This window comes from Balaenoptera acutorostrata, chromosome 19 (genome assembly GCF_949987535.1).
Source record: "Balaenoptera acutorostrata chromosome 19, mBalAcu1.1, whole genome shotgun sequence".
Lineage (NCBI taxonomy): Eukaryota > Metazoa > Chordata > Mammalia > Artiodactyla > Balaenopteridae > Balaenoptera > Balaenoptera acutorostrata.
The window spans coordinates 60,511,706-60,525,149 of NC_080082.1; the positions used below are offsets into that span (position 1 = coordinate 60,511,706).

The window sequence follows — 13,444 nt, forward strand, 5'->3', positions numbered from 1 at the left end:
GGTCCCTGACCCTTGATTTCCACACAGATAATATGGGAGAATGATGGTGTCTAAGCCCCCAGATGTCTTTCAGACATTCCAGAACCATAGACCCTTAGTTATTCCAGAATCCTAGGGTCTCAGTCATTCTAGAACCACAGACCTTCAAAAGCTCTAGAATACCAGACTTTCAGATTCTAGACTAGAAGGGCCTGAGATATTCTGGAAATCTAGGTCCTCAGATGCTCTAGAACGCAAGATGGTAAAATCGTCTAGAACCACAGATCTCTAGACATTCTAGAACCCTATCATCTTCAGATGTTCTGGGACCCCCAGAATAGCTAGAAGCTATTCTAGAACTACTTTGTCCCTTCATTTTGCCACAAATTCGTGCTCAAAGTCTTTGGACTCACAGTGGCCACAGCTTCAATTGAGCAGTCTCTGTTTATGCAGTGTTGGCCTTGCATTATCTCGTTTATCCTTCTGACAGCCCCGTGAGATGGCTATTATGGATGGCTTCCTCCTTTTTTTTTTTTTTTTGGCTGTGCCGGCATGTGGGGTCTCAGCGCTGGCACGTGGGATCTTAGTTCCCTGACCATGGATCGAACCTGCGCCCCCTGCGTTGGAAGCACGGAGTCTTAACCCCAGGACTGCCAGGGAAGTCCCTCCTCCTTAATATAGAGGAGACTGAGACCCAGAGAGGGGCATCGCAGCAAAGGTCACGACAGAGGGCGGGAAGAATCCAGTCTGCCTTTGGGAACACCTAGTTGGTCTGTTCATCTCCACCCCTGCAGGCACCTCCCCCTGTTGGAGCTGGGTGGTGGTGAGGGTTAATCATAACGATTATGATTCCCGGGCGCCAGGCTAAGCGCTTTCCATCGAGATCACACATGGTCTTCCCACTAGCCCACACAGGCGGGTACTGTAACCGTCTCCGTGACGCAGATGGGACTCTGAACTCAGGCCAGAGCGCAGCCCAGGCTCTTACCTGACCTGTGCGCAGGATCCGCGGGAGGGCGCCGCGCCTCGCCTCGTCCCCGACACGGTGATGTCAACGCCCCCCCCCCCCGCCCCCCCGCACCGCCCGCCCACTCTGGCCGAGTTAGACTTGGGTGATCAACGTCCTCCTGGGCAACTCCCCAGACGTCCTTCCCCTCCACTAAGGCCTGCGTCCTGCCCTCTTCCTCCTCCTGGGAACACTCCCTAGAGTCTTTCCTTCATCAGCTCCATGGTTCAGCCATCAACCAAGCAGTTCTTCTCCGTCCGACCCTGAATTCCAGCCTCGGGCAGGCACCTGCTCCTGGGAGGCACCCACCCCGGCCCGGGCTCTCCAGATCCCTCTCACTCACTGTGACCTAACACGTTTCTCTCTTTCCCCAAACTCCCCTCCTCCTTCCTCCCGTGTTTCCCATCCCAGGGGCAGCCCCCACTGTCCACTCAGTCATGTGGCCAGATCCCCGAGGGTGCTGTCTCCACCCCTTCCCTCCCCTCATCCCCTACAGCCCAGCGGTGCCCAGCCCTGTCCCGCTTCTCTGTCCCCTCGGTGTGGCTCAGGTGCTCCCCTCTATTCCTGGACCCTCACCCCAGCCTCCACCGCGGCCTCCCACCCTCCAGTCTGTCCCCTCCTGCCCATCACCAGTTGGCTTCAGGGGGTCTCTCTATACACTCAGAGCTGACCCTGCCCCTTCCCTGCTCACAGCCCGTCCATGGAGACTCACCATCACCCCTGGACAGATGCCTTCGGCCTGGTGTTCGAGCCCCTTTGGATCCCCCTGAGGGAACAAGCCTCATCTGGAACTCCTGCCCCAGGGAGACAGTCACTGCATCCTGCCCACCCTGGGAGGGGGACTGGACTCTTTTTTTTTTTTTCTTTTAAAATTTATTTAATTTTTTATTTTTGGCTGCATTGGGTCTTCGTTGTTGCGCGCGGGCTTTCTCTAGTTGCGGCGAGCGGGGGCTACTCTTGGTTGCCGTGCGAGGGCTTCTCACTGCGGTGGCTTCTCTTGTTGCGGAGCACGGGCTCTAAGCGTGTAGGCTTCAGTAGTTGTGGCTCATGGGCTTAGTTGCTCCGCGGCATGTGGGATCGTCCCGGACCAGGGCTCAAATTTGTGTCCCCTGCGTTGGCAGGCAGGTTCTTAACCACTGCGCCACCAGGGAAGCCCGGGACTGGACTCTTGATGCCCCAGGGAACTCCTCATGTAGTGTCGGCCCTCCTCTAATTTCATCTCACCACAACCCCCCCTCCCCCTTCATTATGGAACCAGTCAAAAGTGGAGTTTCAGGGTCCTGGGCTCAGACCCCTGCGCCACTACTTGCTGTTTTGGAAATTCTGGTAAGTGCTTTCAGTTTCTCATCCTTAAAATCAGATAATTTTATTTAATAATAATCAGATAAAACCACAGAATTTTGCAAGGAGTAAGAGTTAGTGCGTAAGGAGCTAAGAGCACACAGTAAGCAATTCCACACGCACGAGCAGACGGTGGGGAGGAGAGAGCAGACAGTGGGGAGGAGAGATGCTCAAGCTCATCCAGGCTGCAGAAGTCTGGGGGGAGGGACAAGAGAATGGTCCAGGAAGTCCTGTGGTTCCTTGGGTGTGAAACATCACCTCTCTGGTTATCACTGCGCACCCGTGATGGGGTCTTAGAGTGGGGGAGGAGTGGAAATGGGTGGGGTTGGACGAGGTAATATGCACAGAGCAGGTGCGTAAATCAAAATTAGGCCGGTGCGTGAAAGACGGGTTAACACAGGACGTGATTCAGACGCGGACTCTGGCTCCGGGCAGCCAGGTTCGAATCCTGCCTCCAACACATAATGTTGTGTGTCTTTAGGCAAGCCACTTGGCCTTCCTGTGTCTCCGTTTCCTCATCTGTAAGATGAGAATAATAATTGTTTCTGCCTCGTAGGAGTGTTTTGAGGCATCAGTGCCTGAAATTCGTGCCTGGCACTTAATCAGTGCCAAGTAATCCCAGGCCATTATCAGTCCTGTTTTCCCAGAATGCTGGGGAGGAGTGGTTGTGGGGGTCTTTCTCAGAGGACACAGTCAGGCAGCAGTAGATCAGGACTTGCCGAAGCAAGGGCTCTCCATCTCTCAGTTTTGGCATCTCTCTCTGAAACCCCTTTATCAAGACCCCCGTTTTACAAATGGGGAAACTGAGGCCCAGGGAGAGAAAACAGATATGTGAGGCCCCAGCTTGAGAGTTTGACATCGAGTCCCAAATGCATGCACCCAGGTAACTCTCAATCTTGTCAAATTATAAAACATTTCGGCCTACTGTAAAGCACAGGGAACTCTACTCAATACTCTGTAATGACCTGTATGGGAAAAGAATTTTAAAAAGAGTGGATATATGTTTACGTATAACTGAATCACTTTGCTGTAAGCAGAAACTAACACAAATTTGTAAATCAACTATACTCCAATAAAAATTAAAAAATTTTTTTTGGTCATGGGGAAACTGAGGCACAAGGAGGGAAAGCTATTTGCTGGAATCCCTTGGATGGGAGCGGAAGTAAAGAGGAGAGTCTGAGCCGAGCCCGTGCTTCTCTTAGACTTTACTTCTGGGCTTAGAGGAAGGGACAAATGACGGTGAAAAACCAACGTTCTCTACTAATGGTAAGGCGGGGTCAACATTGTGCCACTAGGGGGCACTGTGTACAGGAAGATATTCTTAGCAGAACTGGACTACTGGGGATGGGGGAGGGGGTCTAGACTCTTGGGTCTGAAGGAGGAAGGCACTGGGAACCCAGATTCCTGAATTCCTTCAGCAGCTTATATTTGGGGGTTCAGTTTCATGGGTCCCAGTCCCTGGAGTTAACTGGCCTGGACGGTTTTCTGTATCCAGTCTGTGAACTTGCAGAGGTTGGTGTAGACACCTGGCACGTTGGGCTGGTCACACAGGGATTGTCCAAAGGACACAAGGCCCTGCAGGGACCCGTTGCAGACAGGGGGCCCCCAGAGTCACCCTGTTGTGGAGAGACAGAGAATGAGAATCCAAAACACAGAGAGATGGAGATAGATGTGAGATCAGAAAGGAACCAAATGAGGAGAAGCAATGGCAGGAGAGGGGGAAAAAAAGATAGCAACGTATTCCTTAAACGTTCCATTCTAGAGCCCTGACCGCACCAGTTCTGCTCCTCTACATCCTAACAGCTGGTAGATTCTCTTGGGTTTGTTACTTTCTGTCTCTGTTTGTGTCCCTCCTTCTTTTACTCCCCCTGTAGCTTATTTCTCTGTCTCAACGACTCCTGGAGTCTCTGTGCCTCTCTGCATCTCTTTGTATATTTTATTTTTGTTTTTTTTTTCCTATTTCACTTGGCATTTCATCTCTGCGTCTGTGTATCTGTTTTTCTCTGGGTGTGCGTGTGTGCATGTGTGTTTCTGCCTTACTGAATCTGTCTTTCTCTATTTCTGTTTCTCTCTTTCTTTGCTTCTCCTTATTCCCATGTTGATTTCTCTCTTTCAGTCTCTCTCCCCGTTCGTCACACTATCTCCCCATATCTCTGTTTCTCACCACGGTTCCCTGTCCCCTCCCTTCTCCATCTCTCCCTGGATCTTCTCCCCTCTTCCCTTCTCCCATCTCTCACATGGCAGGAGTCCTTTCGGTCCTGGCCTCCGCCAGCGCAGAACATGCTGGGGTGGTACACGGGGGCGTAGAGTTCACTGCAGATCTCCTCCGACACCACTGAGATATTCACGCATTGGAGCACTTTGGGCAGTCGGCCTGGGACGCAGAGCATCGGATCAGCCTCTCTGGCTGGGCAGAGAACCCCTCAGAGAGGCCGGACACACCCACACTCCCGAGGTCACCATTCGCTAGCCGACCCCAGCCGGAAACGAGGCAAGAATCCCCAGCGGTCGGGCACTGTGAGGCGACGCTGACGTGCTGATGGTGTCAGACTGGGGCACCAGTTCTTCCAACTTGATGAGCATGAGGTCGTTGGCAAGAGATGGTCTGTTGTACTCGGGGTGCTGGATGGAGAGGTGAGCCGCCATCATCCGACCGCCTGGCTCTTGGTCGTCCTCGAGACTGTGCAGGCCCAGCCCGATGGTACAGGAACTGAGGGCCGCAGGGTCGGGGTGGGGTGGGGACGGAATAGCTTTGTGGCTACTACACCGTTATCTCCATTCTCGCCTTCAAGCACAACCCCACCTCCAGCCCCTTACCCTAGCCCCATCTTCCTTGCTAAGCACCGCGCTAAGAGCTACCCAACCTAAGGCACGATCAATAATCCAGGGACAAGAACTTGCCTTAAGTCCCTAGTAACTCAGCAGCTGAGCTGGGATTTCAACCCAGGACTCTTGAGTCCTTCCAAAGCGACACATAGCTCCCGCCTCCCTCGCAGAGCCTTCCCTCACACTGGTTTTCACTTTTAGTGCCCAGAGATTGAACCTATTAAGCGCTCACCCTCAGCTCACCATACATCCGGGTCCTCCCCAGGCCCCAGGCCCCGCCCCCGTCCCCGCCCCGCCCTGCACTCACTTCCGGAAACAGTGCGCGCTGACAGCACCATTGAGGATGCACCAAGACGCCCCCGCAGAAAAATTCCTTTTCCAACAACAGTGCCGCCTGCCAAGGCTGCGAGTGCGGGTGGCAGTCCTCGCCGTTTATGATGCGGCTGCCGCCACCCCAGGCGAGGGATCCTGAGGGCGGAGTCAGGGCTGGGGGCGGGGCTCGGTGCAGGGGCGAGGTCAGGCCTGGGGAAAAGGCCCAGAAGGCTGGATACTAACTCCTGGGGGCGTGGTCTCGGCTCTTGGGGGCGTGGCCACGGTGCAGGGCGTGGCCACGGTGCAGGGGCTCGATCAGGGCTTCCGAGGTCAGGAGGATGGGCTCAGGGTGGAACCAGGGCTTGTGAGAGCTTGGTGGAGGGGGGTGGGGGGAACCTCGGTCCAGGGGGGCGTGGTCAGGGCTGGGGGACAGACTCAGGAGGCAGGACTAGGCCACTTGGGGGCGGGGTCACAGTGCAGGCGGTGTGGTCAGGACCGCAGGGATGGAGTCAGGGATCCTGAGGGCAGTCAGGCTTTTAGGGGCGGAATCAAGAATGAGTGAGGAGAAGGGGGCGGGACCACAGTGCAGGCCTTTTACTCCACGGATCAGATTCCTTGGGGTGGGTTAGGATTCAAGAGGCGGAGATCAGAGTATAGGAGGTAGGGTCACTTGTCAAGAGGAGATTTTCAGCTGTAAGTGTGTCACATCGATCTCTGGGGCCCACATGTCACCTCTCTCGCTCTCTCTCACACACACACACGCGCGCGCGCGCGCGTGCCACGACAGGCTCGTGCACTACTGGGGCTACGAGCCTCCCAGCACAAGTAGAGCCCCTCACACAAGGTGGCAGAAGCAAGGGCGACACAGCCAGACACTCGAGGCAGTGCCACACTCTATGGCCCTCCGAGTCTCTCCTTCCCTGGCTCAGCCTCCCCCATAGCAGCAAAAAGCCGGCTCACACAGAAACCCTATCACACCGTCCCGTGATGTGGCTGGCTGGGGGCCCAAGGATCGGAGACCCAGGAAGCAGGCACAGATTGCCAGCGATGGGTGACTCCCCCAGAAGCACCGTCTCCCTTTTAGCGGCACCCCAGGCTCCCCAGGTCCTCACAGCAATGCTACTCTGCAGGATATTCAGGGGCACAGACTGTCAGAGTTGTTCACCCAATCACGCACCGACTCTCACGGGCACGACCACGCACCCTGTCGTACTATGTCACACACAGAGGCATGCAGAGCCACACACACCGAGTACACAGGCAGCACACATGCAAACTCCCTGTGATACAAGGAGTCACAAGTGTGCATCTGGAGAGCAACGGTCACACAGTACTGTCACCCACGCAGCTTCAGGCACATCCAGGAGGACACTGAGTCATGCCTGCGCCGTAACAAACGCTGTGCCTCAGGCACAGACAGTCACACACCACACACACACACACACACACACACCACACACACACGCACACAGACACAGATACCTATGGCACTGAAGAGGAGGTGGCCCAGGAACCAGCCCCAGGGGTTTCCTGCCATGGTCATCCTTCAGCACCTGCATGAAGGTCAGTCTCAGGTGAGTCTGGGGGCCCTGCATCTGTCTCTTTCTTTCTCCATTCCTGCCCTCCCGGGATATTATTGGGTAAACAAGGACCTATACCACCCCTCCCCCGACATACACATGCCATGTCTGAGATCATGGCCCAGAGACCCACAGCCTAGAGAGAATTAGAGGCTGAGAGAGAAAAAGAGAGAGGGAGAGTGAAGTGGAAAGAGAGAGAGAGAGAGAACTAGGTGGAGAGGAAGGGATGGAGAAGGTGTCTCTCCATCTATAAACTGGGCGAGGTAGGCGGATGGAGGAGACTGGACTCTCAAGGATGGAGGGAAGAAGGAGCACGTAAGCGAGATCATCAGAGACAGACTGAGAGGCAGAGTCAGGGAGAGAGAGATTCAGGGAAATAGAGAGACCGGGGGAGACAGAGAGAGAACTGGAGAGACACTCCTAACTAGAGACCTGTTTGGAGAAGAGATCTGGAGACACAAGGTCCGGGTGCTGGGCATCACAGGGACACGGAGCTGTAGAGACAGTGGGTCACAAAGACTGCATGCTCTTAGGGGGCGGTGAGTGGGGACCTGGGGGCCACTCACCTGGCTGTCTCTGGGCTCCCGGATCCTGCTTTGGGCTGAGCTCCTGCCTGCTACTTCCGACAGGGGCCCCGGTGGGGCTTATAAGCATCCCCAGCTGGGCCGGCCTGCCCCCCAGGGACACATTCCTGGGGTCAGGTGCTCCCAGCTTCCAGCTCAGCGCTCTCAGGCTGCCTTGTGCCCGGCTGCGGTCAGGGAGTCAGAGGGGCTGGGAGACCCTGGCCTCACTCCGCCCTTCTTTCTTGGTTCTCTGTCAGGTTTCTTCTCTCTCTCTCTCTCTCTCTCTCACACACACACACACACATTCTATCTCTCATTTTCTTTTTCTCTTATTCTCTCTCTCATTAAATCTCTCTCATCCTCCCTCCCTTCCTCTCTCTCCCGGCTGTGCTTCCCCAGCAAAACTTCCCGGATTCAAATCCCCAGCATTACGTTCTACCTTTGGAACCTTGGGCCGGTGACTGCACCCCTGGGAGCCTCCGTTTTCCCATCTGTAAAATCGGGGTAACCATTTTCCCTCTCTCCCAAAATGCATCCAAAGAGATAATGCAGGGGAAACGCCCGGACAAGGTGCCAGGAGTGTCCTAGGCGCCCAGGCAGTGGGCGCAGGGTGAAGTGTTGGCTCAACAAAGAGCTCCTGTCACGCTCTGCTGTCCGCACTTGAGATGCGGGAAGGGACAAGCAAATTCCGGTGCTGCTGGGGCTCACGTCCCAGCGGGGGAGAATGACGAACAGAAAAACTACAGGGACAAGCAAATATCTGGTAGTAATGTGTGTGCAGAGAACGTGGGTGATACTAGAGAGTGACCGGGATTGGGTGGGGTGACTGCAGATGAGGGGGTGGTCGGGGAGTCTCAGAGGAGTCGACTTTGAGGCTGAGAGGCAGTGAGCTTTGCAGGAAAAAGAGAGAAGTTGGAGGAACTCCCTGGAGGTCCAGTGGTTAGGACGTGACACTTTCACTGAGGTGGGCCCGGTTCAATCCCTGGTCGGGGGAAATAAGATCCCGGAAGCCTGGGGAAGAGGGGAGAGAGAGAGGGAGAGAGGGAGAGAAGTTGGTGTGTACGAGACAGAGTAAGGCGAGGAACGGGGCAGACTGTGCAGGGATTTGCATGCCAGGGGAAAGAGTTTGGGTTTATTTTCAGTGCAATGGATTTTAAGCACGAGGTAGGAGGGGCACGATCTTATTTATGTTTCAAAAACATCCCGCGTGGAGAATGATTTAGAGGGTGAGATGGAAGCAGAGAGACCAGGGCGGAGGTGGGAGGTGGCAACAGCCTGGGTGGGGGATGCTGTGGTCTGAGGAGAAGAGAAGCACGTACGCCCAGGGCTCGCGTGGGGGAGGGCCGGGGAAGTCAAGTACCAGCCGGTGGGTGGAAGGTGGGGAGGGAGGGAAAAGGAGGTAAGGATGGTGTCTCGGAGGCTGGGTCTGTTGGCGGCTCCATTTGTGCGGAGGAGCGAAGAGGTGTGGGGAGCAGGGCTGAGCTGGAGGCGCCCATCAGGAGGCAAGTGGCTGAATGTGTGAGCACCACGGGGCAGACGGAGGTCAGGGCTGGTGAGAAACGGTGCGGAGTCGTCCTAGGAGATGTTGTGTCTAGAGCCATGGGGTTGGATGAGGTCACCTAAGGAGCAGGTGTGGACGGCGTTGATGAGGGGTTGTGGGGACAGATGACGGTGCTGCTGAGGGATGAATGTCTGTGTCTCTCTGTCTCTCTCTGGCCCTGTTTCTCTCTGATTTCTCTGTCTCTAGCCCTTTCTTAGTGTCAGTCTGGTTCTCTGGCTCGGTCTCCATCTATCTGCCTGCATTCAGTCACCTGGGGGCACAGAGACCCTTGACCTTGCCCTGCTCCTGGGACCTGCAGCTCTGACCATGAAGATGGAGGAGGCCAGGAGGAGGGGTAGGGGTGGGGTGTAGAGTGGGCTCAGGCCTCACAGCCGCCCAGACGTGACTTAGGTCTGGACACTGGGAGGAGGCAGGTTGGGGCCAGAGTGAGGGACAGGGCTGGGGAGGCTGGAATGAGGGAGAAGGGAGTGGACGTGGCATTCCTCCGTCCTGTTCTGTGGCCTCACCTATGTCCTATCCTGCTCGAGGTTAGGCAGACGTGTCCCAGTTATTTGGGGATGAATCCAAGACAGAGTGTGTGTGTGGGTCACGCCGTGGAGATGCTTCCAGCCTGGCAGGTGGGAATGACCCCAGGAGTGGGGATTCGAGGGTGAGAATCCAGGCTGGGGTGGGGGATGGAGAGAGGCAGAGACCAAGAGATACAGAGATGGGCAAAGAGATTGGGACCAGAGACAGAAATAAAACCACAGAAGGATGTAGATAGAGACACAGAGAGAGAACAGGGAAAAGAGATGAAGACAGAGAGATAAGAGGCAAAGAGAGACACAGAGAGACAAGAGACGGAGACAGAGAGAGAGAGACACAGAGAGACAAGAGACAAAGAGAGACAGAGACACAGAGAGATGGAGACACAGACACAGAGACAAAGAACAGAGACACAGAGGTTGACAGGAAGAAGACAAAGACAGAGAGAGACAGAGACCAAGGGACAACAGGCATAGAGACCCAAATTGAGGCAGAGACAGACAGACTGGGACACAGAGGGAGACAGGGAGAGAGAGACACAGAATAGAGGACAGAGAGATGGGCACAGACAGAGGCAAAGAGAAAATGACACACAGAGAGATTATGTAAGCATTCTGGAAGTCATTTTTTATTTTTTATTTATTTTTTAATTTTTTAAATTTTTTGGCTGCATTGGGTCCTTGTTGCTGCACACGGTGGAGGGTGGCCGCCCGCTTAGGAATGTCATCTGCCCTAAGGCCCAAGGTGGCCCTGACGATGTTTCCAGGGGTGTCTGACCCAGCCCTTAGGGAACTGATCCCTGAGTTCTACCTGGTAAACTCAGGAAATGCCTTCAGGCTGGGTTTGAACAAACTTGAGGCTGGGGGGAGTGGCTGTGCCTATATCACTCAATAACTAAAGCTACTTTGGGATAGATTATATTACCCGAAGAGAAGCGTTTTCTTTCCTTATTAAGGGCAATGGGGATTCAGTAGGAAAACTGCCTACTGAAGGCATGTCCCCTTCCTGCTCCTCTCCCAGGGGATAGAGAGGCCAGCACCAGGGGGTCCGCCCAGAAGCAGGGACAATGGAGAGAAGGACTTGGGGAGGGGTTTTTACTGGAGAGAGAGAGTTGGAGCTTACTCCGGCCTGGAGAACTACAGGGAACACAGCCTGACCACTTGCGAGCCGGGAAAATGGCTGTGGGCTGTGGGGACCACTATGGGGGCATCTCCTGGCCACTTAACAGGGTTTGGGGCTGGTGGGAGCCTCAGAAAATATCAAAGGAGCAGAAGTTAGGGTAGTAGACCCCATGGACCAAAGCCCTGGACATTCCCCCCCTTTTTTTTTAGCACCAAGCTGAGTTATGTCATCACCCTGCAGAAGAAGATGGGACCCTCTAAGTGGCAGACAATTTCCTGCCAGACTGGAGGGGGGGTGGGGTGGGGTGGGGTGGGGGGAGGACCAGTGGATTTGGAGCAGATTAAAATCCACTTAGATCTTCACTGTCCAAACAGCAGACACCATGGGTGGCTATTGAGCACTTAAAACGTGGCCAGCGTGGTTGAAGAACTGGCTTTTACTATTTAATTTCATCTAAGTTAAATGTAAATACCGACTCTTGATTCAGTTATTGGGAAAGTTTTAAGTTCCTTGCAACCATCTGGGTACCTGAATCTACCTTTTCAACTCTGAGTTTTATAGGCTCTGAAATAAAGGTCAAGAATTCCTGATGAAAATTTAGCATTCTAATGGAGTTGCTGCTGGAGGTGTGAAATAGTCACCAGTTTTTTAAGGCTTGGTATTAAAAAAAGTAAACGATCTTTTAAAAAAAAAATTGTATTTATTTATTTATTTTGGCTGCGCAGGGTCTTAGTTGCTGCATGCAGGATCTTTAGTTGCGGCATGCGGGCTTCTTAGTTGTGGCATGCAAGCAGGATCTAGTTCCCTGACCAGGGATCAAACCTGGGCCCCCTGCATTGGGAGCATGGAGTCTTACCCACTGGACCACCAGGGAAGTCCCCAAAACAGTAAACTATCTTATTAATAATTTTGTATTGATTACATGTCAGAATGATCATAATTTGAATATATTGGGTTAAAATAAAATATATTACTAAAATTAAAATTTTACTTGTTTCTTTTTCCTTTTTTTAATGTGGTGTAAAAAATTAATAAACAGAAATCCCCATTAAAGAGCGTCGGGAGACCAGAAGGGGGAGCTCTCACCCCCTGTGATGATAGTAGAGCCCAACAGGAAGAAGAAAGACTGCTCTTCTTTCCTGGCAAGGACTCAGCCAATGAAAAGCCAGGGACCCTTTGTTTATTCTAGCCCCCAACTTCCTTTGCCCCTCTATAAAAGCGTTCTCCTTCCCTTGCCGTGGGGGTCTTGCACATGGCTCTCCATGGTGGCCGACTCCAAGTTGCAATTCTCTGCTGATCCTGAGTAAACATATCTTTGTTGGAAAAATATCTGGCAGTTGATTTGTTTCAGGCCAACAGTGGCTACCAGAAAGATTTAAAATACGTATGCAGCTCCTGCTATATGTTGATTGGGCAGTGCTAACTTGGAGGAAATAGGAATCAAAGATTAGCAAAACAAAAAAGCTTAAGTGGTCTTAAGTGGAAACTGCCAGAAGCACTTTGTAAACTGGTGTGGCCGGGGACCAGGGAGGGTACTTTTTTCCCCCCTGCTTCTCTTGGCACCCAGGAGTGTCGCTGATCTTGAAAAAGAGCTCTAGAAATAGCAGATCTTTTGTCTGGGCTGATCTGCAAACAGCCTTCAGCTGTAGGAGAGACCTATTTAACATGTAAACCTGATCTGAAAGACTTCTGATCACCTTCAGAGTAGAAATTAGAATCCTCAGCATGACCCAAAGGCCCACGCACAATCTGTCTCCCTTTGTTCAGGCTTTGACCTCATCTCCCACCCTCTCCCCGGTGATTACTCCAGTCACACCTGCCTCCTTGATGTTTCTTAGATATGTGATGCACGTTCCCGCCTCAGGACCTTTGCACTTGCTGCTGCTTCTACCCAGAATGCTCTATGCCCAGATAGCTACGTGTCTCAGTCCTTACTCAGGCTTTTTCTTAAATATTCCCTCCTCAGATGAGCCTTCCCTGACTCCTCCTAGCCCCCACCCTCAGTCCCCACCTCCCCATCCTCCCATCTACAGTGGCAGGGCACAACCTTTAAAAGAATGACACAGCCCTTGGTTAGAACCAACTAGGTCCAAGATGGCAGAAGATTCAACTTCCAGTGGACCTTGAGCCTCATTATATTATGCTCCTTGTAATACATTAGCAAATGCTAAATGACACACCCACAGGCCCCTTCTCCAAAATAGTTGGAATAATCCTCCCACTCTATAGCCCATGAAATTACCCAGCCCATAAAAACTAACCACCCCATATTTGGGGGCCTCTTGCCTTCTGAGATGGCCCACACTCTGTCTGCGGAGTGTGTGTCTCCCAGGGCCGCTCTTGCCGTTTGAGAAGGACCACATTCTGTCTGTGGAATGTGTATCTCTCTAAATAAATTTACTTCTTACCTATCACTTTGTCTCTCACTAAATTCTTTCTGTACTGAGACATAAAGATCCTGAACTTCTCTAGGTCCTGAGACCAGATGTGTGATTTTAATTAAAAGGTAGTGGGTTCAAGTCCCAATCTGGGTTGGGCGGTTTCAGCTCCATTACTTCATCCTTATTATCAGTATACATACTCTGATTATATATACCCTTATATATTTATTACATATATATGATATATA

At 52.9% G+C, this 13,444-nt stretch overlaps 1 protein-coding gene across 1 annotated transcript; it reads right to left on the reverse strand.

Moving 5' to 3' along the window:
• Positions 1-3,444: 3,444 nt before the first annotated feature.
• KLK4 (kallikrein related peptidase 4) lies at positions 3,445-7,007 on the reverse strand. The gene is given in 8 exon segments (XM_057533666.1): positions 3,445-3,921; positions 3,924-3,942; positions 4,564-4,700; positions 4,787-4,864; positions 4,867-5,036; positions 5,460-5,480; positions 5,482-5,620; positions 6,947-7,007. Coding segments are annotated over 8 exon segments (756 nt in total). The 3' UTR covers positions 3,445-3,790.
• Positions 7,008-13,444: the final 6,437 nt, after the last annotated feature.